Source organism: Acanthaster planci, linkage group LG02 (genome assembly GCF_054643075.1).
Source record: "Acanthaster planci isolate LZ-2023a linkage group LG02, COTS_SCS, whole genome shotgun sequence".
NCBI classification, from domain to species: domain Eukaryota; kingdom Metazoa; phylum Echinodermata; class Asteroidea; order Valvatida; family Acanthasteridae; genus Acanthaster; species Acanthaster planci.
In genome coordinates, this window is record NC_141778.1 from 25,703,061 (window position 1) to 25,728,638 (window position 25,578).

Below are 25,578 nucleotides of genomic sequence, written 5' to 3' on the forward strand. Positions count from 1 at the left end.
TTGCTCGTCCACTGAGGCGGTCTTCCACCGGCATGCAGTTGACCGGGGCGAATCCGGCACCCTTATCCTTCAGATGTTTTTTTCCAAGCGAGAAAAAAAGTTCTCAACTTTTTTCACCCCTTAAATTCACAGACAAACATTTGCCACAAAAATATACTCAACTCGCATTTGAGGCTCGTGCGAGCCCACTGACTGTAAAAGCTATCTAGAAACTATCCAGTGTCTTGGCATACTTCGCTTGGTCTTGGGCTCAGTTGCTAATGACTCTTATGAGAATCGAGACTCCCAAGAAGACTAACATCCTTACCACTCGCGCGTGTTGGTTGAGCGAAAATGAGACAGAAACAAAATTATTCACCATAATCCTTTAAAGTACAACAATTAAGGAAAATGTGCAAGCTCTAACGTTCTGCGTATAATTCACACAGTATTTACCGTATTCGAGGGCCCATATGACCTTTATACTGCATGTAAGGCTACCATCAGTTGTTAGCAAGACAAGTTCACCTTTTCACGATCGAAGTGTCAGATTGATTAGTACATGCCGTGTGTATGCTGTGCAGGTAGCGTATACACAGCATATAGTCGTTGGAAACATTACAAAGGAAGGGAAGTTTCCACTCAATTTCGTTTGCTCACAGCGTTTTTGTCAGAGATTTACCAAACACAATTCCGGACCTCTGAGAGTCAAACAAGATATTCAGAATGAGGTTTGTGAAAGCGCGCGAACTGAACGTGCAGCGCTAATTTGAAAGACCATTTCTGTCCATGAAATGAACAACGTTTGCAAATTGAATCAAGGGGGTTACGAGTACTAAGGAGAAAAAATTTTAAATCATAAACATTTTGTACTTATCAGATGCTGGTTACACGTACGAGGTTTCTATCTTGAACTCCCTTTGTTTTGATTAAGGCTCTACACAAGCCAGCCATGATTAAAACTTCCAACTTGAATTACCGGTATATGAATGGTATCTACTTTCAATGCCAAGGTAAGTTTTTTCTGGCCACACAAAAGTTTTAAAAGCACTTGATAATTCTCGAATAGAGGCATTTCCAACAACGAGCCAGCCGAAACCCCTGGTAACATGACACGCACGACTTATCCTCCGAGTCTATACCAAACGCTGGTGGGGGTCGGCAGTGTCTTTGACAATGGCCATTTTGGCAATTCTGGAGGGGGGGCTAAGGGGCAGTGATCTCGCAAAACAAGGGAGGATTGTGGCTTTAACTCCCTAAGCTGCTGGCTAGATCTTCACTGGCTTGGCAAATCAAAACACGTAGTTACATGCAAGGAATAGCCAAACCACTACCCAAAAAATGACCCTAACAGCAATATCCATCACAAAGCCTGCCTGGAATAATATTTCGCAAATTCAGTTTGGCGGGTTGCTAGATTGTACAGCGACAATTTCTCTTTTTATCGGGATAAAAAGAACTATCAAAATAAGCATTGACTTGAGATCTTTGGAAAATTTCTCAAAGCTTAAGAAACTACGACACAATACCGTTGAGAAAGAGCGTACGATTTAAAGATTTAAATTTAAAGTGTATATGAGTGAAACTCCCTTGTAATAAACGTAATTTTGACAATGTTGAAAAGAATGAAAGGCGCTCCCAAATTAAATCCAGGGGTCCTGAAGAACGTGTAGCAAAATGGTAGAGAATGGATCTTTTGTGCAAGGTTGGCTGGCTTACCTATAGAAGATTTCCAATTTGAACGCGCACTTTCTTGGGCCATTCAAGCCTAACATTAGTTACATTAACGCTTATCACGTTTTTCCCCTTTAGTTCTGTACACCGAATGCACTAAACATTTTTAAAGCCCTTGCTGATTCCGAATGCTGGCATTTTCAGGAGCGGACGCCGCACACAGCAGAATGGACGCAGGATTGCTAATCCGTGTCTACCAAACGTTGATCGGGATCGTTGGTGTCGTTGGCAATGGGCTCGTTTGTCTTGTCATCTACCGTGTCTCCTCCATGCACACCACGACCAATGCTTTCATCTTCAACCAGGCCGCAATCGACTTGCTCGGGTCTCTAGTCATGGCCGTACGGAGCAACATGCCCGCTCTCCCCGTTCCCGTTCCTGGTGGTATAGTCGGCTACCTTCTCTGCAAGATTTACAATGCCTACGCAGTTCAGTTTTCGTTGTTTGATGCATCGACATATAACCTAATGACAGTCACATTGGAGCGCTATGTAGCCATCGTCTATCCTTACACTTACCCTAGAATCTTCGGAAAGCGCAAAGCAGTGGCAGCATTTCTAATAGCTGGATGGGTTCTTGGATTCGTCGTGTCTTGCACGGCCGCCGCTGTGATTAACTACCATCACAATGGGTACTGCGCTCGGCAGACTGGCTCGGGCGCTTTGGGTGTAGTTGTGGCCATGGTGAATTTCTTCATCCCTTCGCTGGTGATGCTGGTATCGTACATACACATCACAGTCGTCCTCAAGAGAAGCGCCGACCAAGTGGCTCCCGGTCTGGCGACACTGACCAGACCTGCTTCTGACCAACAGAACCAAGATGGAACAACAAGCAACGGCACCGCAGCAAGCGCCACGCAGCAAGAGACCCAGAGAGAGTCCCTCCTCCGGGCGAGGCGCAACACCTTCAAGACTCTCTTGTTGGTCTTTGTGGTTTTTGTCCTGTGCTGGCTTCCCCATTCCACCATCTTCCTGGTTTTTGACTTAGGAGGTGGTGTTCATTTCAGTCCTGTGCTGTTCTTTTTCGGAGCTGTTACCCTCTCGGCAAATGTTTGCGTCAACCCGTTCATCTACGCCGTCAAATATAAACAGTTCAGGGCCGGCTTCCGTAAAATTTTCGGTCTTCGTCCCGTAGAGGAATGGTGAATGATCAATGATATAACTGACACCAAAACACCATAAACGAAGATGACAACGGCGTCGTATTCCAAACTAATTGTTATCCCTGCAAGATTACTGACCCAACAAACTCCACGTCACATCTTGATGATTACTCCTTCATTTTCACTTTTCACGATCAACAACCCCGATAAACTACTGCTGTTGACATCCAGGTCATCACTCTTCAATTGGTATACTACAACGGGTAAATATATTCTTTTTTTATATATATATATATGCATTTGCCAAGCCCTAAGAATGTGAAGAAACAGATTCTTTCACATAAAACGGAGCCCGAAAGGGGTCACCCGTCGATTGCGTAATAAACATGGAGTACTTGATAGAGAGTACTTCAAGCAACATAGGAAAGCGACTCTGATTGGGTTCCAACAGACGGCTTGGGTTCTGTAAAAAAAAAAAGCAACACATAATCCCCCCAGCGACAAAAACAACAACAACAACAACATAAATGTTCCCGCCAATGCTTTCATCTCCAACTAGGCGGCCATCAACTTGCTCGGGTCTCAGGTCATGGCCAGACAGAGCCAAATGCCAGCTCCCCCTGTCCCAGTTCCTGGTGGTATAGCCGGCTACCTACTCTGCAAGATAGACAATGGATACGCAATCCTGCAGTGGTCGTTGTTCACGGTATCGACGAACAACTTGATGGCAGTCGCCTTGGAGCCCTGCGTTGCCAGTGTGTACCCTTCAGCTTCCCAAAGATCTTCGTTAAGTGCAAAGTAGCGGGGGTTGTTTTCTTCCTTCTCCTGCACAACCTCTTTTGCAGTCAACAACTATCACGGTGGCAAATGCGCTCAGAACACCAGCTTGGGCGTCTTGGGCGTAGCCATAGCCATGCTGAACTTCTTCATCTCTTTGCTAGTGGTGTGGGCGTCTTACTCGCATATTACCGTCGTCCTCAAGAGAAGCGCTGACCGAGTGGCTCTCAGTCTGGCTATACGCTGACCAGACCTGCTCTTGATCAACAGAACCAAGATGGAACGACACCACGCAACGGCACCGCAGTAGGCGCCACGCAGCAAAAGACAAAGGGAGAGTCCCTCCTTCGGCGAGGAGTAAACATCTTAAAGACCCTCCTGCCGATGTTGTGCTCATCATCTTTTGGCTTCCCAATCAGATAATCTTCTTGATCTTCAATCTCGGCGGACCTCTCTACATGAGCTGTTTTCTGTATTATTTCTCCGCCACCCTGGTTGCCTCAAACTCCGGCGCTAATCCATTAATTTTCGCTCGAAAATACAAACAATTCCGAGTTGCCTTCCTGAAGGCTGGCTCGTCGTGCTACAAACGGTGAATCCTTCAGCATCAACGTCATAGATATCTAACATGTTGTGCCCTGATCCCCAGGTCCATTTTTTTTTGTTCGGTTTTTTTTTAAAGGTTGCATCTTTAGTCATGTTATGCTCAGATCTTTCACATGCTTTGTAAGATTGATCTGTTTTGCGCGTGAATGGAATGTGGCCTGTGATTAACAGTCACTTAGACAGCGAATACTGCCAACTGCACGGAACAAGACAATTTCCTTGAGAGTGTGACCGGGTAAACGTTTATTTGGGAATGATGCAGTGTAGGACATCGAATCCATTTAAGACATCAGAGCTCTAATTACTTAATTTTTACTGTCCTGTCGGTACTGGCGAATTTACGGCCACCGCCGTTAGGAAACTGTAGGACCGCTCACTGATATTATTATTCACATCAGACACGAAATCGAGGCTGCCAGTGAAATGAGTTTTGAACCTGAACGCTGTGGATAAGGAGCCAACACAGTTAACACATTTTACTTCAATGAGCTGTGACCAATTGTACTAAATTAGGAATCATTAAATTTTGATCGTCTATTTTTGGCTTACACGCAAAATCGTGGATGGTGAGGAAATCGGCACTTTAAAGTCATCACCATACAGACTGGAAACTTGAGAAGGTGAGTTCAGGCACATTTTATTAATATTTGGATTCGCGGAACACGATATAAACATGGACAAATTGCAAATAAGGCCCATAGGGCGGCCGTTTAATGCACATACTGAACTTAGTACTGCAACTCCATTTGTTTGAGGGTTTGAGGACCTTCCGGATTTCGGATGATGTATGATGTAAACTTTTACCCTTGGCTTGCAAGACTTACAATTCAATATGTCTGTAATTTTCTGCAAATGAGATCTGAATGTGGGATCACGTAGATGGATCAACAGGTACAGCTGTCAAATGAAAGTCTTTTGTGCTTATCTAAGTCTTCATGTCAAAAGCTAAGCTTTGTGGACTTGTTAATGATAGTTAGGCACCTAATTTATACACGATTTAAATATGCATTGGAAATGGTTTGTCATCATTTGAAGTACCCTAACGCTGTATCACAGTAAAACTCATAAAAAGTAAGGTTATTACTAATAATTACTATTTAATTATATATTATTGTATGATAAAATACAGTCTATTTATGTTAAGCGATTTAATTAAGCAGTTCTATATAATTTATATGAAGCCTATACCACGGCTGTTACACAAAGGGGCTCCTCTTATGGAGAGGTATTCCTTTAAAGTTTCCTCGATTTGGGCGCCTCCTTCCCATGCATGTCATACAGCGATGTCACTGTGGACTAAATTGTGCGAGTGGCTGTGTCTGTCGGCCCGGGCTAATCAACCAACGCACCGCGACACCGACAGCCCTTCCGCCCGGTGTCTCCCGCGCAGAACACCCGTTGGCCCCCAGGCTGTGTCTGTGCTCTAACGGTCCAGCTTGTACTCTGTATTCCTCATTTCTCACAATATTATGCACCCGGGGATGTCTAGTTCTTCACATTTCATGTTGTTAAGTGTATTTGAATACTAGCTAAACAAAACAAATTCCGAGATTTACGATCACGTATTTTAAGGGCTGTCTTGATTACCTCGTGCAAAACAAGCGTCTGCCAAAGAGGGCGCTCGACCCCAACGCTTACCCAATCAAAACCGTTGCAACTGTTTTTCTTATAAACTAACAGTAATGGTGTTTCAGTAAATTATCAATTGTGCATTATGAAATATCTTCGTATAAAACAAATACTGACCATGAATGCAATAAACCCCCCAAATCTCTGCGTTCTCACCACTTCGGATTTGATCGGAATCTCCGGTTCGGCATGAGTCCATGTGACGGTTGTCCTATTTGCAAGCGCATGACACTGACTTTAACATTAGAAATCATTTCATTCAAAGTCTCCGTGTGATTGCCGGGCCCAAGGATGAAGGCGACTCGGGAATGAAGTAAAGCTTTGAAAAACAAAAACTTGTATAGTGCCGGTTCAACGGAAGGGCTCGATTGAAGAACGTTTGAACGACGCCCTCTTTTGGTGTATTGTTTCCTTTAGGCAAAGGCATATTTGTTCTTAACATGTTCCCAGTTTATATTGAAGTCGTTGAATTTGTAAATAGCAAAGTTAAAGGACGACTGTAATTAATCGTAATGCAGTCTTCTGTGTATTAAAACGATTGTAACGTAATGCGGCAATACCAGCTTTAAAACTTATTTTATTCACAATGTAACCAAAAATCAATTTCGCCGCTTTCAAAAAAAAGTTAATCTTAACGTATTATCGCTTTGTGTACAATCATCTTAAGTTTCAACATCGTTCAGAAAGCGCACACAAAGCAAGGATCATAACAACAATGTAGAAAACCAGAACTGCGTTTCCAAACATCATGCAGAAGTTGTTCCAACATAATAGAAAGGGGTTGGAGGGAAAAATGGAAAAGAAAACGATTTCAGGAAAATATAAACTTGCTGAATGGGACATAAGAGGCGTGGACAAGGAATAAATTGATAGGGGAGGGACAAGGAATGCAAAATGGAGGTTACTCCGTCAGCTACAGACAAAAAAAGAGAGACAAGGAGAGAGCGGAACAGCCGGAAAGACAGCGAGAAAACGAACCTTGCACTCAGTACACAATTGGATATTCGTTTGATTTTAGCTGATTGGTTGAGAGCAGCAAGGAGTGAATCGTAGCGTGAATAATTTACAGTCTCCAAAGACATCTCCATTGATAAAACTGATTTCTGTCTTCAATACCTCCCACTGATGAAGATAACACTGGCCATACGGTCCCACTTTTACGATCTACGGACAGAACCCATATGACCGGTGTTTGGGTAATTTTTCCCCGCTCGTTTTCTCCCAGTCTTTTCTTTTTCTTTCTTCTTCTTCTTTTTTTTCGATCAGAGCAACCTGTCCGACTTAAGTCTTCCCCAATCTGCAAGCAAAACAAAGCGTCAATGTAATCTTCGTGTTTGCTAAAACAAGGCAATCAGCCTAAGTACTGGTCCCAGCGCGGCACGCGGGAGTTAGCGGAGCAAGGGCTTATGAGCCGCCGGTAAGCCGCGGCTTAGGCCCCGGGATTAGGCGATGGTCCCCACGCGCTCGGGCGAGGGTAATGCGGCGTGAGCGCGGACCAAATTCGCCGTAATGGTAATTGAAAAAGAGTCTTTTTGGTGATGCTGTGGCGATGATGAAGAGGAAGGAGAGATGATGAGAAGACCATCAATGAGAAATAGAACCGCCGTTAGATTGAAAGGGTTCCTACAAGAAAAACCCGATTTCTCTGGATGTGGAAACTGCGTAGGGCGTCACATTGCTGTAGGCTTTTTGGTCAATCAAACATTATCTGCCCAGTCCTTAATTATTTGTCTTTCAGTTTAATTAAAATCAGTGCATTCTTTCTTTTAGTTGTTTCAGCCTGCCTTGAAAATAGCATACAGCAGACAATAACTTGGGGTAATTCTCCTTGGAGGCAATCGCAGTTTGGTGAAGTGACCGAGAAGTTGTTTTGAAATCCAGTCAGAAAGAGAACGAAACAATGTATTAAATATACGCTTTGCTCCTTAGTATATATTGAATTGAGTGAAATTGGATAAATATGTTGGCCAGGTTTATTTTTCCCCACCTGAATCAAGCAAGTTCACACAGTGAAGATGCTCTGACATAAAATGAAACGAAACAAACAGCAAAACAGAAACACAGCAAAAACCGCACTGGAAGGTCAGCCGTCCGTGATCGCGATTGGTTGAGGTACTTGTGCGCTGCGATATTCGCTTGAACAACGAGAGCTGTGTGTTAATAGGCCTAACCGACTAAAAACGAAGGCGTAGCGATGGAGATGTAAAACGCTGCGAACGCCTGGCTGAAACTTCACACCACATTGGCTAGGAGAGCCCTTCTCGTTGGAGGAGGTACTTTCCAGTTGATCGGGTGTCAAGTGGATAGAGAGATATCGAGAGTTAGACGGTGGGAAAAGAGGTGTCTCAAGGGACTAGCGGGAAGGATGCGGTGTGAGCCGGCGAAGTGAAGTCCCCTGATTTGGTCAAGTGCGCGGGGCTGCAGTAGCTGCATGCACTCGGCGCGCGATGGATGGACAGTGTACAACCTCGATCGCGTGTAGGGTCAATAGGCAAAAGATGCCCGCGTTAGCATGTAAACGAGAGCATTCCTTCACATGACAAAGCCAGCAAAAGTCCTACTCTTAATGCAACAATACTTGGCTTTCCCGAGCAATATTAAACTGTAGAGTCGTCCAATTCAATTCAATGAATACGTTTAAACACGATATTAACATCAGCTGCATTCTACGTAAAAATAATAATAATAATAACAACAATATAAGATAAAAATTACCGGGCCGACAGGTTGCCATGTAATTCACATTAAGTCACACTTCGTTCGCACACATTAGTGAACATGTGACGTGCGACATACTGTGTCTTTATTACAACACACTGCCTTCAACTATAAATGAAAACCAACGTCTACGTTCGACGATCATAACCTTTGGCGCTCCTGCACCCAATAAATTGAATTTCGGAGCAGTTTATTGGCAAATCCCCGATCCTTCCAAGTGAAGCCAACCAATTAGACGGTTTAATATCATTTTGAAGACGGCCTTACAAAGTTCCACAATCGATAATAGGAAAGATATTGATAATTATTACCGGGCCCCATAACGATATTAACACAACATCGGGGAGAGAATAGGCCATTGCGAGCGGCGGTCTAAGCACACCAGCCGGGCACAGACACACACACACACTGGCGCAGAAATTAAGACCACGGTGGCTCTTTTTTTGTCTGAGGGGAAAGACTTGGGGTCCAGTAATCTTGGTTGTCTGGCCAGGAAATGATAACGACTTGGGTTATGTTTTCAGCCATAATCCTGTTAAAATTCAATCAATCTTATAGGAGAAGATCCACTTAGCGCAGACGAGCTAATCAAGTGATTGAAGGTATTACGGGGCTGAGTCTCTCCTGCCCGAACTCGGGGGGCTGGGGCCCCGGTGTATAGGCCGCGGCCGCGCGCATCGCTGCTAATCAAGAACCTGGCGTGGTATTTTGTCTACCAGCGCGCTGAGATCAGCTTTTGTCGCAGCTCGCTTTTTTCCCCGTCTATCCTTGTCCCCATCTTAGGGATTTTGCTTGAGGAAATCTTTAGGAATTATTTTCTCCCGTCCTTAGCGAATCGGGGCGTCTGCGTGTTCAATCGAACAAGAACAGCCAGGGTAGACACTATACGCCCTAAATTATGTCATACTTTTCAGCGTTACAATGAATCCCAACCAGCAAGACTGGACCACCTATATTTAGTATTTTTCTTTAAGATAATCATCGGGCCCGATGTCGAACATTTCCCCCACCGTCCCCTTGGTTTGGGGATTGGAAGATAGTGATTAGGTTTCGTGACTTCGGACCCTTACCCGACACCTCCAATCGTATCTCATTATCGGCACAGGAAAGTGCAGCTAACCCGTGAACTCGGAGCACTCTTCGCCTCGGTTCAACCCTCTCTCTCTCGCTGCTGACACCGACGACAGGATGAAACTACCCCGAGCTGTGTCACTCAAACCGACTTCACTTAAAGGGGGAAGTCATGACGTGACTGTCCGAGTCCTGAACGGAATTGCACCGTTAATTGTACACACACCGTCCCCTTGGTCAACCTGCGCAATTCTTTAAAAAATGACTACATCGAAATAGACACTTTGTTAATGAACGCCCTTAAATAAACACAAAAAAGATATTGTCTATAGTTACTAAACAAATAACAAAGCCTTACAACACTGTCAAGCAATCTTTGGATAGTGACAACCATGTTAACAATGATAAAAAAAAAAAACACAAGTGAATCAAGAGCAGTTGTAAAGCCATAGCAGGTAAGCTGGACTCTGACAATAGGTGGCGCTGTCACGAAAGCACCCATGCATAAAATGCTTTTACTTTTGTAAATTTAATTTACATCGTACTCCTTTTCTGTTAACTTTCCGCTCTGTACACAGTACACTGGATCGGGGTTTGTAATTGAGATGTCCCATCCCCAACCTATATCACCTCGTGATTTACAGCCTTTGTTTGGACGGTGAAAAGCAAGCGACCAACGTCGCCAACATTACTGTCCTTATGAAGTATAATGGTTGAAGTCCTCGCTCGTTAAAATCGAATTCAAATTCTATCACTTACAGTTCATCTTAACTTAAACTTATCACAAACTCGTGTTAGCAACATCACCGAAAAAAGAGAAAAAAACAGGGGAAAACCTTGGACAAACGCCATCCAAACGGACCACAATCAGAAAACAGTTTTCGCAAAGAATAGAAAAAAACGCTGAGAAATTCTCGAAGGAGCTAGGCCCGGCTGTGGCACATTTTATATCAATTTGCAAAATTATTTGTCAAATTGCGCGCCCCGCACCCCGCTAGTCGCCGTGACAATCCTGATTGTTTAATTCCACAGCCAGAGATACGGGGAGACTCCACGCTCAATTCAATTTTCCTCCCCGCACGCTCATTGTTCGCTTTCCTGACGACACAAGAGTTGCTCACCGCCAATGAAATTGTCCAGCATCGCCTTGAATTGGTCTTTTTGTCACCGAAAAACAGTCAGCACAAACTCAAGGCTGTCCTGGCTTTGCCGCGTCGGTTGTCTAATTCTGAACCTCCGGTTTAGTTTAGGGTATCGCTCTTGATGTATCTGATTGAGTTTGGCTTTTTCTTCCTCCTTTGTTTCCTTTAGTGTTGCACAAACTTTGAGAATGCGGCAATTGAAATAAAAAAAAAACGACAGAAAATCGGAAACAAATTATCACACGACAGTGAACAACTTACAGCCGGGCACACCCGACACAATCACGTGTGCTGTCCTGCGCATTCTCGTGAATTTCTATTTATAGACTGTCTTTCATCCGTTTCTTCAAGTCGTTGAGGAAAAACGGGTTTGGCTTCTCTGTTCAGTTTCACAACACTTTCAGTTGACCGGAATTCGAAGTCTATAATTTCAACTCAATGGTAAACATAAGTTGCTAGCAAGGAGTATTCCAAACGGAATATTATATTATACAATTCTAAAAGTATTAAATGTATTCTCAACAGACCTGAATGGTGTAGTTACCAGCGTCTTGTTGCGCTGTCCAAAAATTATTCGTCAGACGGGAACCGACACTTCGCAAAGCGCCGTGTATCATGTGTTACAGGAAGCCTCTCCGGTTTGAATTCCCCTGGTTGTGGATAGACATGATGAGGGAAGTACCCATATGTAATACGTATTAATGAAAACCAAGTGTTTATGGGAGTGGGCTATGTGCAAGGTTGGATTGTAAGAAACAGAACCTGCAAACAGCCACACGCCGATAAAAGTTGCGACGCCAACGACTGAGTGCTTTGAAAGTGCAACCTCGCTTCTATCCCAACATGGAAGATCCGTACGGGGGCCAGATATGGCAAAGTTCCTGACACCCCAAGACGGTACACAGAATCTCCCATGAACTGCTGTTGATAATGGACTCTGTGAATAGTATAAACAGCCGCTTAGGAACAAATCAGCGAGCGGTTCCTTCGGCCGCCAGCCATTGGTGTCTCGGGCGACAATACCCTTCTCCAACACATCTAATATCCCCCGATGTCCCCTAAATTATGCATATTGGCATCAGATTGCCCGATAAGTTTGATTGAACCAAAGCAAATTGGATAAAGAACGGATTGTCTTTGCGCGGGGGAACACCGGGGAGGTTTTTTTATCTCCCCCCGCGCGGAAACGGGGAACAGCGCGTTTCCCCCACCGCCCGACGTACGTACGGGGAGAGCCGATCACCTCGCCGGGTCTAATAAACTTTTTCCCCGGCCTGAAGTTTTCTGTATTGCCGCTGACGAAATTGAGACCCCTCGGGAAATTTGCCTGTCAAGTCGGGACAGGGGAAGACTCAGACAAGAAAAGGAAGGGGGTGAATAAAAAAAAAATCGAAGCGATGCAAATACCTCGCGGCCGGACAGGTGCGCTACGCATGAAGAAACACAAACAAGAAAGCGGGCAGACACACTGGGTAAAGATTAAAGAAAAACTAGGGTATACAAACGCCGCCATTATGGAGACATAATTCTTAAATTACCTACCTACGATACCCTCAAAGATCTAAGTATCGCAGTTTATCTGGTATTCCCAAAGATACATGCATTTCTAGTTCAATGAGTGAATTTACGATTAACACGAGCAATTTCTTGTTCTGGACGTTATATCTCGGACAGTACAACAGCAGTTCAGGATGAGCCAAGTTGCCGATGCCGACTGAACATTAAGGTTGCCAAGTCTTTATTAAAGAGGTAAAGGTGACAGTGAAGTTCATCTCTCCAGGATTCAACTTGAGATTTGAGGTGAATTTATTATCTGCATGAAAGAAGGCCCTACCCTTTACGTTTTTGTTACATATTATGGCACTAGTCGAAGAATGCCCGCGGTGCTGTAGCCCGAGCGTTCAATACTGTATGGAGCCAGCCTGCGTATGGTGAGTCCCACAGACTGAACCACACACGCTGAATGAGCGCCGAAGAGACTTTTCAACCGCGCCAGGACGAGAAATCGATCGCAGCACTTCCGCCTGAATAGCGTCACGGAAGAGATGAGAAGGGGGAAGTAAGAAAAAGAGAAGAGTGGAAAAAAAACCGACTGGCCGGCCCCCGTCAAGCAGGATTGTGTCAGCTGGCTAGCCTGCATATCGCCCCGCGGTTCCACCGGGTGCATATACCGTTAGATTTGCCGCAATAAAACTTCGCTTCGCTCGTTTGCGACTCGGACTCAGGAAATCGCTATCGAGTTTGACTTAAGGGCGTTTCTGGTCTGCTTTGTGTCTTGCTGTTGAGGCTAACGTGTTAGAAAAAAACATAAACAAGTGGCCGGAAATATGTACTCGTCCGGAGCTTTCTGTATCCGGTTGCCCTGGAGTTGCTACAATATTATTGTGGAGCGGCCGCGCGGTCGCTACACTGATTGGAGCATTAATTGCTTGGAAAATCACTCACTCGCACTGATCACGGGCATGGGGGGTAGGCAACGTGCGATCAATAGTGAAAATGCTTTTGGGGAAAGTCTATCTTATACGTGATTGCATCTTACGCTCTTGCCTGGTTATGCGATGGAAGTGATGAGCAACGTCATGCACTGTGACACGCAGATGTACCTTACAAGACATGAGATATATCAGAGGGATAAACTCTCTAAAATAGCTAACAAAATACATCAAACATCTTGCAAAGCATGCACACAGATTATGTGCGGAAACTTCTACAAGCATGTAGAAAAATGATATAATACCTGGCATGCAAGACCGTGTCATTTCGCACACATCTCAAACTACTGGATCTAGATTGAAGATTAGAAATTCCACAAAAACCATGACAGTTAAATGTATCCCCCCGCTGCTTTTCATCAAACACTGATTTGGGACATTAGTCATTATTCTTTCTGCCTTTTCCCTTTTTTTCAATCTCCAAATGGACGAGCTAAAACAACCGCAGGGCGCACGCTTATGCACACACGCACAACCTCCATCCACCCGCCGAGGATAATAATTAAAACACTTGGCCCATTATGATTTCCGTGAAGAGTTGGGTAGAAAAAAGGGGGAGATCTTTCCACATGGATGACTTTTAATCGCAGACGGACATTTAGCGCTGCGGAGTTGCCATGCCGCCGGGGCTTCGGCCATTTTGTCAGCTGGTTGGGGCTCCTTGCTCGCGGTTGAGCTGTACAAATACGGCCCCCGCCAAGCCAATTTGCGCGCTTCGGCGGGTTTTTCTGCCCCTCCGACTTCGCGGCTTGTTTGTTTCCAGGGATTCTCGAGGCCCTCCAGAGTTCCTTTTTTTCTTTGTCATTTTATTTGGAGCCTTAGGTCCGTATTGGTGTGGGGCCCAAGGGGGTTGAAGAAGACGATGAATTATAATTGATTATCTGTCCTTTTGTGAGTTGGTTCAACCATACGTCATCTCTGTAGAAATGTCCATATTCACGGTTGTCTTTTAACACAGAGGGGTGCGTTTACTCAGGGACACCCATCAACCTATGTTTCAAACAACTCTCTTTCTGCGTCTCCAGGATTTTGGAAACAGAAAGCCTATAATATAAATCAATCATTTCCTGAAAAAAAACGCATGGATAGGTTCCTTTCTCACCCAAGAAAAAAAAGTTTTACAAAAAAATTTACGAGGAGAAAATAATTTTTGATAAGAAACAAAAGTCCCTCGAAATCCTCGCCGCATCGGCCTATGATTTTCCCGCAAACCCATAAAAAAGCGATCCAAAAAAAAAATCTACCACAAGAGATAAAATAATACAGCTGTCAGGCTTCTCTGTCGAGCGTCAACAATAGGAACACCGGTAATAAAAAGTAATTTATAGAAAAGACACAGCCAATAAATGCTGATTATCTGTTCATAAACCTCGTGAAATCAGACATCTAACCAGATTACACCGCGCGCGTTTTGAGGAAGTATCGGCGCTCGCAAGCAACCTAGCGCATTGTGGTGAGAGATGTATAAATTATGTATGATAAACAATGCCTATACATGTATTTCCCGGGGAAACTTAATTTCCGTGTTAACGAAGCGTTGAATAACATTAGCAGAGAGAGAGAGAAAAAAAAATATTGCCAGTGAGAAAGGTAAAGGGAATCGGCATTCCTTGTGCTGCAAGCACTCGCGCACCCACAACAATGTCGGGGGTGTGTGTGTGGTGGTGGTGGGGGGGGCTCAGACCGGAATCTAGCCCCAAAATAGCTCGCGATACACAAGGCTCCCTCCCTCCCCGTTATGCCCCAAGGGACTGGTACTGAACAGCTACACCAGAGCTAGTAGTTTAAGATATCGATGTGTAGTTCATCTTACTGTTCCAGAAGGAAAAAAAATCAAAAACTAAATACAAACACCAACCTCCCCGCGAGTTCTTCACGCTTCGGTCACACTCAAAGTTAACATGTTCGACGTTTTACAAATCCATACCTGTTTTTCAGCATAGGGAAAGGCTAAGGCAAATGAAGCCCCTAACGCATTCGATGCATCGCCAACACTCCTGCTAGTGTAATGAAAAACTGTGCATATTTACACGAAGTGTAAACGAGCTGAAATGCGGATGCTTTCACAATGGAGTCGCTTCCTTTCACCCTCGACGACTGACCAGTGAGATTAGAAATGTACACCACCTCTTCAGGGGTGCAACCGCAAATCCAACAGAATCATGATCACACCAGCTCTGTCCACTACCAATGCACCTCATTCTGATTGCTAAAGGAAGCAAAACTATATTACACCGAGTCATACATATCTGTAAAACTACAAAGATCAGATCAACAAGATCATCTACACAAATCAAGGCTTACTGTTAATGCAATAACACTGACAGCACTTCTGAAATTCTGATGATTTATTCTTCACTGCAAAAATGAAAAGAACCTTGAACACATTGCAATGGGTAGGAAATCTGCAGGAGATAGCTACCAATCGCATGTAGGCATCTAAACATCCCCGCGTTGAACTGATTTCGTCTTTAAGGTTTCGTATGCAAAATTTGTCAGAGGTGTACGCAGACATCTTGTGCCTCTGTTGGAGGATGGAGGAATTCGAGTGCGGTGCCATTTTTTTTTCTTAGTCGGAAAAACAGCCATTGATTTTTTTTTTCACAAGCCGAGATTTCCTTGCCGTGGGCTACGCTCCTTGCAAGTTATTGCGTCTCGGCGACAGCCGGACGCCTCGGCGAATTACTGGGCACGCCATCTCCTTCGTCTCCTCTCTCACGGTGCCTCCTTTACCTTCTTAAATTGCCCTTCCTCCAAACCTAGCTCCATTCTTACCATCTTCATCAATAACCTACCAAGACCTCCTTTCTTTACATTCTTTTCATCCCACGCGATATTTCCAGAGTAGCAGACACACATACAACAACAAAAAAAAAACCTGCCCACTCAGGAACTGTTCCCAGCCGCTGAAAAAGACACATCGATTTTTGTCTTGTTTCCTTCTTCCAAAGTGCCGTTCCACATTCCTCCTTTCTCGGCCACTCTGCCGCCGACCCGTATCTCGCAATTCTTCCGGCTTCGCTCGTCTAATTTCCCCTACTTAGCACATCTTGCTGGGGCCAAAAAAACAAGACAACTCGAACGAATTTTGCTCTAGGATTTGGCCGAAAATGCCGGTCAAAATGGCAATTAATAGTTAAATTGACGAGTCTTTTTGTGCGGAAAATGTCACGGACAGACACCGACTGTTTCCCTGCAAAGCAACTCGACTCCATCGGACGAAAAGGTGTTTATTATCAAGTTGTTCCTTGGGCAACGACAATAGAAAATCTACTCATATTAACCACAGCGCTGACAACAGACACAACACATGCATTTTCAAATTTTCTGTGCACTTTCAATCAAAAATTTCTTTTACTATAATCGACCTTTCCAGTTCCGTCTGTTTTCTTGAAACGCACACATTATACGCGGACTCCAAAAAACGCCACTGGAAATAATACCCATTTCCAGCTCAACTTCAGACACGATCCATGCGTTTCAGGCACTTCTGAGGCCCGAATGTTGACATAATATAAAAGAGCCGGGGCGGAATCCGCTCCGTCAATATTTTTTCCCACGAGCAAAACCTTTGGGAGATTTGTAGCAATTCTTCGGTCATTTTGACACTACTGTTGTGAAAAATGAACATACCGTTCTTGCGTAGCGCTCATTTTTCTGAGACAAGTCAACCCAAGATGTATACATGATCGTACCTTCCACTGCCGTGCTAAATGTACCAACAAAACCGAGTGTAAGATGAAGTTCAACTTAACATTTGCATTGCTGAGGAGTGCCTCTACATACATATGCCAGGTTTGAAAAACCTTGCGGCTGCCGATGCCATGGGCAGCGGAGCCCAGTTCAGGGGGCCGGCGGAATCCGCCCCCCTCCCGGCCGTAACATGGTCCAAAATAACCCAGTTCTTTCGGGGTCAAACTTGTCCATTTCTGAAACACATTTCCAAAATAAGTACACCTCTGTGATGTGGACACACATTCGTGAATATCCAAGTTTATTTTTCAGGACTCACTGGGAGATTCCACGATCCGGAGTATCCATGTTAGTATCAGCGAAGACTTATCACACCATTAAAAATATCATTATTCAGAATAATTCTGAACCTATCAATCAGTAAATTACATACATCACTGCAGGTAAATTTCAAGTCTTGTAATTTACATACTTCACATTAGAGATAGCACTAAGGATTTGTTATCATGTTCTCATACACAGACCTACGAGACAAAATAGTACCTTTGGTAAATTTCTTTTGGATCTGAAATAATTCGGCGTATATCATTGTGTTCTCTTTCCGTCAAACACCTAAACACTAATAAAAGCCATATGGGCTGAACTCACTTCAACAAGAGAGGGCAGCCTTTAAAAAAATGGAGCACAAATACTGAGCTGAGCATTTCCTTGCTGTGGGGATGTACATCTTTTCCAACTCCTCAATTTCCACCGCAAGAGGGTGCTCTCCAACGCCATCAGAGAGGGGCTTAGAAGTCCACATTATCCGGGGCGGGCACGTTCTTTAGGTCCAGGGTTTTCCTGCCGCCCTTGGACAGGATTTGCAACCTGAGCAGGCCATGATGACCGGTCGCTGCCGGCTCCAACTGGGAGGCAGGGCCGCTGGCGAGCTCGCCTGGGTCCGCCGAGGTTTCCACAGTGATGCGGAGCTGGCAGCCTCTCTGGATGAGCTGCTGTTCTTGTGCTGCTGCCAATTGGTTGACAACACGCCTTTCTACCTGAAAAGAAGGAGAATCATGAAGTTTTAATGACAACGTTGGAATGTTCCTTGGTTTTATTTGATGCCGTTTGGAAAAGAAAATGTTAACATAACAGCATTTTCCCCTTTGAAAGTATTACGCGGTGCTGACTGTTCAGCTGTTTAAATAACCATTTCTGGACACGTTCGGAAAATCAAATGTTGAATCGTTTGCATCAGGTCAGTCCTACACGCAAAACAAAAAGGGGCTTCAGGCTGAAGGAGTGAAGTATTAGATGATGCATCCTGTCATTCCAGCACTTGACTCCTCTTGCAGGTCTATGTCCCTACCTCGTGCTTGATTGACCTTGCGCCGTAGTGCACATCATACCCATCGGCCAATACATCAAGCACCTGTCTATCCCAGCTGAGGTCGATGTCGTGTCTTTCCATGGCCTGTGGTGGACAGTAGTAAGGATCGTGAATGAACAAGTGCCTGTGTCATCTAATTCACATGCTAGCTCTCTGATGGATTTTTCGGTCCCTTCACAATGTCAAATGAAGCACTGTAGATTTCCTTCCACAGGTTCAACACACACTTCACTCCTTCCCTAATTCTCTGGTACAATGAAATTCAATGATTACATGTACATGTACTGTCATGGGTTCTTAGTTTCTCAACATACGGTCCCAAAATTTGTCCACACTCTCGTACGGCACTCTCCAGTCCTTCAACTTCAAGTTAACTGTCATTGCAGTTACACTGCTTCAACTTTAAGTGTCACTAAACTAAAGAAGTGACCACACCTAATGAAAGTTAGCCCTCTGCATTCCATTTTTTTAATACCATTCAGTGGAACTATCACTGTTATCAACTACATTATCTCCAAATTTATGAGTACAAAAACTTGGACGATATATCAAAACACACAGCTTGAAGTGTTCCCTTCTACTTGTACAACCTATGAAAGACAGATTATAGAAAAGTGTACTTAATAGTCACTCTGTGGGATCTGGTCATCGACAAAGGGTTTGATCATTAACTTTTTTCCTAAGAGGGTTGGTTGCAGGGAATCAGCAGTGGGGTCCAAAACTGGGGCGAGGATATCTGCTGCAAAGGATCAGCAAGCATCTCTTGAAAATTCTGGAGTAGTCCAACCTTCTTGGCCCAGAAGTCAAGCTCCTTGGTGACCAACTTGATGAGCTCCAAATGGGAGAAGGGGAGGAAGTACACCATTTCGTTGATGCGGCCGAGGAACTCGTCCCTTCTGAAGTGATGCTTGAGGATGGGCTGCACCACCTCCTCCTTGAACTTCCTGGAGACAGTCACCTTCTCGGGAATCTCAAGGTCACCTACATAACAAGCAATCCAAATGTAAAAATCCACTAAGCAAGTCTGTGCTAGTAAGTCAGTATTTAATGGCCAAATTTCAACTATAAAATCAACTAGGAAGCCAACCAGTGAGCTGTTCCGCTGACCAGTTAGTCAATCATCCAGCTAGTTAACCAGTCAGTTAATCAGCCAGTCAACAAACCAGCTAGTCCACTAGCCCATCTAGTAGCAAGCCACTAACAGCCAGCCAGCTAGTCAAGTAGCTAGTTTAATAAATATGCCAACCAGCAAGCTGTAATTCAGCCAGCCAGCAATGCATACATACTTTTGCTGACAAGAAAGCACAGCAGTCATCCTGCCTGCCATGGCATCCAGCCATTAAACCTCAAGGACAGAAAAGCATTTTTCAAGTATAACTCCTTGACTTTAATACCCAATTTTCCAGCACGCCTCTGTTTTGCTATCTCCTCTGCCTCTTGTCTGAGCTGTAGTCCATATCTTGCAATCTCATCACTTGCCAAGTTGGAAGTCATGACAAAGATGGCATCCTTGCACTCAATGGTTTTGCCTTTCCCATCAGTCAAGCGACCCTGGGTGTCACAGGAATGAAAACACTCTTAAAACTACACAGGTTGAAACCAGAGTTTGAACTTTCACTGGGTGAAGTGGGGAGAGACCTCACGCAGAGGGAAAGGGTGGTACGAGTCTCCCCGTGACCCAAACAATGAAGCTGGTTTTGCTTGGTGTTAAACTTCAGCTCAGAGCTGTGGCGAGTATTCATTTGAACACAAAAATACAGTATCTGCTTAGCAAAAATAGGGTTCGGATGTCAGCTATTATATCCCGTGATGCATTACTGCATCACGGTTCTCAACTGATGTTTGCTTACCAACCCAGGTCTGGAAAATCTACCCCCCCCCCGGCTGAAATGAAATACATAAGAAAAAAATGACTCACCTCATCGAAGAGCTGCAACATGATGGTCAGCACATCCGGGTGGGCCTTGTCTACCTCGTCAAACAGCACCACCGCATTGCTGCAGGCCTTGAGTTTCTTGGTCAGCTGACCACCCTGCTCATGCCCGACATAGCCAGGCGGGGAGCCAATGAACTTGGCCACCTCGTGCTTCTCTTGGTACTCTGACATATCGATTCGGATAAACCCCTTCTTGACGTCTTTGTGGATGTACTGTGCTATCTGTTTGGCAAGCTCCGTCTTGCCTGCAAGACAAATTGTGTAAAGCTAAACCAATGTGTGTAGTTTTCCACATGAACGACTTCAATAGTCAATTCCCAAAATCGTAAAAGCCTTCTGAATCTTTTTTTTTTCAAAGATTTCACCATCAATTCTCATTAATTTTAAAGAAACCTCCCTGAATCCCAGCAAAATCAACCACTATGCAGGAACCCAATGATGCCTGAATTGTACTTTACCTGGCATGAAACATCAAATCCCAAGTAGAGCAGCAGTGCCCAGGTTCCCCCCGGTTAAAGCTCCAAAATCTTTCAAGACTTCCAAGTGGATTTTGACTGATCTGGGAGTACTAGGTTATAGGCTTCACTCACCGATACCTGACGAACCCAGGAACAGGAACACTAGGGGATGGTCATCATCCATCCAGCCATTTTCTTTCCTTCTGATTGCTTTGATCGATGACACAAGAAACAAGATACTTTGTTAAATACCACAGTTGCCGTGTAGTCAAAATAATAATTGTATTCTTTGTTTGTAATCCTTAAGTCAGAGACAAACATGTATACAAAAACAAAGTGCAACATTTGAATCACTAGCAATGTTGTACTTGAGTTCTCTAAAATTGCTTCACAGTTTTTCAACAGTTATGAAAAGTACTGTTAAGTTCTTTCCGTATAATGAGTGAGCAGTAACAGAGGAAGTCTTTGTTTAGTTTTGAACTGCTTGTGGCTTCTCCTGACACTGGGATGCTTGCGATACACTTGTTCTTGTGAAGACTTGTAACTGTTTGTCAAGAAACTGGAGCACTCATGAAGACCTTGACCACAACTTTGGTCACTAGTGAAGCAGTTGAATTCATCATGGACACCGACCAGATGCAACCGTTGCTATGGCTCCCTCCTGACCGATGATGTGTTCCTTGAGTCGTTGCTCCAAGGGATACCTCCTTCTCTCCTCAGCTGCTCTCTGCTCCTCAAGTATTTTGAACTATCAAATCAAACAGACAATGACACCTGCTTAAACAAAGCTTCCTTGAAAGGTCTATACAAACTCTGGACTATTCAATTGGTAACCTGTCCTTTCATCTCTCACTTTGGAGGGCATGACCAGGGGAGGGGGAACATACATCTGTTTCGTGCTTCTGAAGTAGTTCCTTCATCGTGGCACTTTTGGCGTACTGCACTGGGGTGTGGCCATTTTCATTCTCTTGGAGGGGGTTTGCTCCTGTTTGTGAAAAAAACTCAATCTATAAAGACAACTCAATATGAGTAACAGGAATGATGCTACCGTCGAGCAAAACTTCCAGTAATATCCATATACTCAAGAGTTGCTTCAAAGTCGCAAATTTTCCAAAACAACTTACCGACCTCCAGCAGCATCTTGGTAATGGGGAGATCATCCATCAAGACACTGTAATGCAATGCAGTGCATCCTTTGAATGTTGCCCGGTTGTTCAGGTTGTCACTGAACTCATCTTCCCTGGTAACCAGGACTGTACAGAGTGCACAGGGAATGGAAGATTCAGACCAAACACAATATGGATATGCCAAGATAAGCCAAGTCTACATAATTTTGCAGGTGTTTTCTCAAAAGCTAAAAAGTTAAAATCCTTTTCACATGACATCCTATTTCCTCTTCCGTACAAACGGAATCATAGGTTAAAAGTAACGAAAAATCAAACTTGAAGTTGGTAGATAGTTTGAAGCAATACCGTGGAAAGTTAGCTCTTCTCTCTTGGCAAGAAGGCGGTTTTGAGAAAAAAAAGTTTGTAAACACTGTGAACTTCATTCGGCAGTTGATTTGAGCACACCTGTCAAAAGTTTGTCTTTTTTTATCCTTTTTGTTTTAAAACAATGGTTGATATTGAGCCTATAAAGGTGGAGGGGTTGGATGGGGAATTCCCCTGCCCCCCATCTCAGAGCCAAAAGAATGAAACTGTGATAACAAACCATGTAATGAGTTGATACCCTTGGTCTGGGATACATTCCACACATTGGTGAAGTCATCACCAAGATTGGGATCAGCACCTGCCTGCAAGAGGACTCGCACCACACTGGTGACCACAAAAGGAAAAAAGTCAAGCATACCATGTACATGTAACATGTCCAGTTAATTATTATATATAAGCACATACTGTGGGGAAACTCAAAATACATGTACATAAATGAAGTTTCGCAGCTGAACTACTAATGTGTATGTGACCTGCAACACAGATAGACAATGAATTCACCTTTCGTTCTTGTTGACACATGCAACTTGTAGGGCTGTCCAGCCAAGTGGATGACGCTCATTGACGTCTACACCTGCTTCTATCAGCCTTGAAAACAAAAGTCAACATTTATATATGACAACTGTGTTGCTGAAAGAAACAGACACAATGGCTATTCATGTAACACATTGTACAAACAATGCAAATGAAAACGTCAATCTGAAAGTGTGGGCAAAAATTCACGGGAGCAATACTGACTACTGTCTCCCCCAACGCTCTATGCTCAGTGCAATCTTGAAACTTGCTCAAATTCACTGTACTCCATCCTGAGTTGATTTGCCTTTGAATGATATCCATTCATAGGATAATTAACTCGGAAGAGAGTACAATAAATTTGTGCAAGAGTCAAGACTGCACTGAACGATAACACTGACTGATAAATTCACTAATGGGTTTTGGGGATGGGTGGGGAATTCGTATCGGAGTGTCATATTACAACAGGTTTAAAGGGGGTGGCCGTTACTTTTAAGGGGGATGCAGAGAGAAAAAGGGGTTCATTGAAACCAAAGGGTTCAATGCCTAGGTCCCAGGGAAAACAAGTTTAATAAGCGGGGTAAATTTGTTTCTGCTTATATGATACTTGAAATTGTGACAGTCCAACAGGGATCCCTTTCTTTGATATGTATGAAACCCACATCCAAATGCTACAAGGGGCCACAGCTGGATAAATCATAGTTTCTACACATACACAGGAACACTTTTTATGTTGTTTTCATTTGATTACCTCTTAATTTCAGACTCATTGTTTCTTCTTGCTGCTAAGAACCATCTCTCTTTCACTGAAACAAAAGGAAGCACTTCGTCACTTTTCTTCACCACACGAGTTCATGTAGGATGAGAAATAATCCTATTCAGTCAGTCAGCACTGGTCAGCGAACATTGATTCATAATTTCATGTGTGATGTAAAACCAACATAACCAACATTTCATATACTTGTCTACTTACAATAAATATGTATTTTTTAATTTAAACAAAGCATGAGTCTGACATAAAACGACATACTTACATGTATCACTTATTTTTGACTGAGCGCAACGCGCAAATACTAGGCCTACCATGCCTACGATCCCGCAAAATCCCACGGAGACGCTTGCATATCCTAGACCTAGCACAACAGCCGGTCTAGAAATTGCCGAGAAATGGCACCTTACAGGTATCGGCGGGCGCTTAAAACCAAAAATACGACGTTTCAAACTAAAATCTCGCAGAAATATCTTTTGCGCCTTTTCCTGAGGTCCATTTGACGCGAAATTCGCTTGGAAACGCAGAACTGTCCGCCAAATTCGAAAGCGCATGGAAGCTGCCATTTTACAATAGGGCGCCCCCACGTGGTAGGATTGGGTAGTGTGTAAACTCCACGCCAGCAGTCGAAAGGATTGAGGATTGGGGATTGCACGAAAGATGAATGTTTCACTTTACGCAAGTGATTAGAATACCTCATGAAATTATTCCTTCCAATAGTAGCGAATCCAGGCCAGGATTTGAGCCGAGTGAGTCAATGGAACGTGATGAACGACTCACTAATCAGACAATGGGATTCATCCAGACTACTTGTGGCTGTTAATCTGGCTTTTCGACAGGTTTGCATCGCAGCATGCAGTAGCGCACGTAGCAACCAGGGGTCATACCCCCATACAAAACATCTATTAGTTTGTAACAAGTACACAAGAGCGCACTTGCTACAAATATGAGGCTTCGCTACGGTTGGCCAAGCGCTGGTGGCAATTTCACTCACATAGCCGATCAAGCAAGACATTATAATATAAAACTTGTAAAACCCACAAGCTGGTTTCGTGAGCTACTATGGTCAGGTGCTCCTGTTGTTCGTCTATGAATTGAGACTGACTGTCGTAGCCAATCCTGTCCAAAATAATTACGGCAATAGCTCTTGGTCTATCTAAGAGCATCTTTGATTTAAAAAGTCGATAGACTGATCTGAGAATTGTCATTGATTAAAGATAGAGTTGCACAGTTCCCTTTCCCCAATATACGTCTTGTTATCTCTATTTTACTTATACTTTTACTTTAAAAGTGCCCCTGGATATAATTCTCCACGGTAGATAAAAACTCCACTACATCACTGGGTAATAGGCAACTTCACTAAAGATATTACGGCAGATTACATCCACAGCGTACGTCTCGCCGACAGTGCAAGATTGACGCGCCAAATATTAATCACATCAAACGAAAGAAGTCGGCGACTTGCATGAGATCATGTTGACACAGCAACATTGGGCGTAAGCTTGATGCCTTTCGAGGAATGGAGCATTGTGGGTGTATTATCTGGAAATATTATAAACAGTCCCGAAATAGGAACAACAATTGCGAAAGCAGGGATGTTTGGGAAGAACATGCCAAATGACACGACTATAAACTGAAAGTTACGCATTTTGGCATCACCTTGATAAACCGTTACGCATGCTCAAACAGACAATCGCGAACTCCAAAAAGTCAACCTGGACATCCATCAATGTGTATCTGTCATACCGGCCTGTATAACGGATTATTCCACTTTCGTGGCCCAGCCTCGGTCGAAAAGTCCTCTCATTTTTTTCAAAACACATAGTAATAGATATCTGAACCTAGCTTTTTCGACTTGGCGTGTGGTCGTTTTGTGTAAAACACACGAGACGAACAGTAGACTTTTTTGCGACATTTATAAAACGTTTTTTCGGCGCACAATGATACTGATAACAGTCTGTAAAGTAGCGCATTTTTGTGTTGAGTATTTTGCCGTAAAATAAATGGTCGGGGAGCAACGGTGGCAAGAATTTGTCCCCTGCATCTTGATTGCTTCAGATATTACATCTGGATTTTACGTTACATGAGATTATTTTGTAG

The 25,578-nt window shown here is 43.8% G+C and overlaps 2 protein-coding genes and 1 long non-coding RNA gene across 5 annotated transcripts in view; 1 reads left to right on the plus strand and 2 right to left on the minus strand.

Moving 5' to 3' along the window:
- The first annotated feature begins 1,880 nt into the window (after positions 1 to 1,880).
- On the plus strand, positions 1,881 to 2,858 carry LOC110975867 (galanin receptor type 2-like). Its single transcript, XM_022228719.2, has one exon. It carries the CDS (start codon positions 1,881 to 1,883, stop codon positions 2,856 to 2,858), a length of 978 nt encoding a protein of 325 aa, XP_022084411.2.
- Positions 2,859 to 3,120: 262 nt separating this feature from the next.
- The window catches only part of LOC147800073 (uncharacterized), a 47,263-nt gene continuing 24,805 nt past the window's right edge, over positions 3,121 to 25,578 (minus strand). Inside the window, exons 3-4 of the long non-coding RNA XR_015424282.1 lie at positions 11,286 to 11,408; positions 3,121 to 10,938 (exon numbers count right to left, since the gene is read on the minus strand). This is a non-coding gene — a long non-coding RNA (uncharacterized LOC147800073). The remainder of the gene's footprint in view (positions 10,939 to 11,285; positions 11,409 to 25,578) is intronic.
- Positions 17,228 to 24,188, minus strand: LOC110975912 (mitochondrial disaggregase-like). 3 transcript variants are annotated; one of them, XM_022228788.2, is made up of 13 exons: positions 23,744 to 24,188; positions 23,461 to 23,515; positions 22,698 to 22,784; positions 22,417 to 22,520; positions 21,831 to 21,959; positions 21,594 to 21,691; positions 21,340 to 21,454; positions 20,839 to 20,916; positions 20,231 to 20,493; positions 19,707 to 19,863; positions 19,100 to 19,293; positions 18,292 to 18,396; positions 17,228 to 17,976 (listed from the first exon to the last, which is right to left on the minus strand). In XM_022228788.2, exons 1-13 carry the CDS (start codon positions 24,042 to 24,044, stop codon positions 17,767 to 17,769), a joined length of 1,896 nt encoding a protein of 631 aa, XP_022084480.2. In that variant the 5' UTR covers positions 24,045 to 24,188; the 3' UTR covers positions 17,228 to 17,766. The 3 variants fall into 3 exon arrangements, with proteins under 3 accessions (XP_022084480.2, XP_022084479.2, XP_086988867.1); XM_022228787.2 differs by having other exon boundaries at positions 17,228 to 17,980; positions 23,744 to 24,182; XM_087132741.1 differs by lacking the exons at positions 21,831 to 21,959; positions 22,417 to 22,520; positions 22,698 to 22,784; positions 23,461 to 23,515; positions 23,744 to 24,188 and having other exon boundaries at positions 17,228 to 17,980; positions 21,560 to 21,675.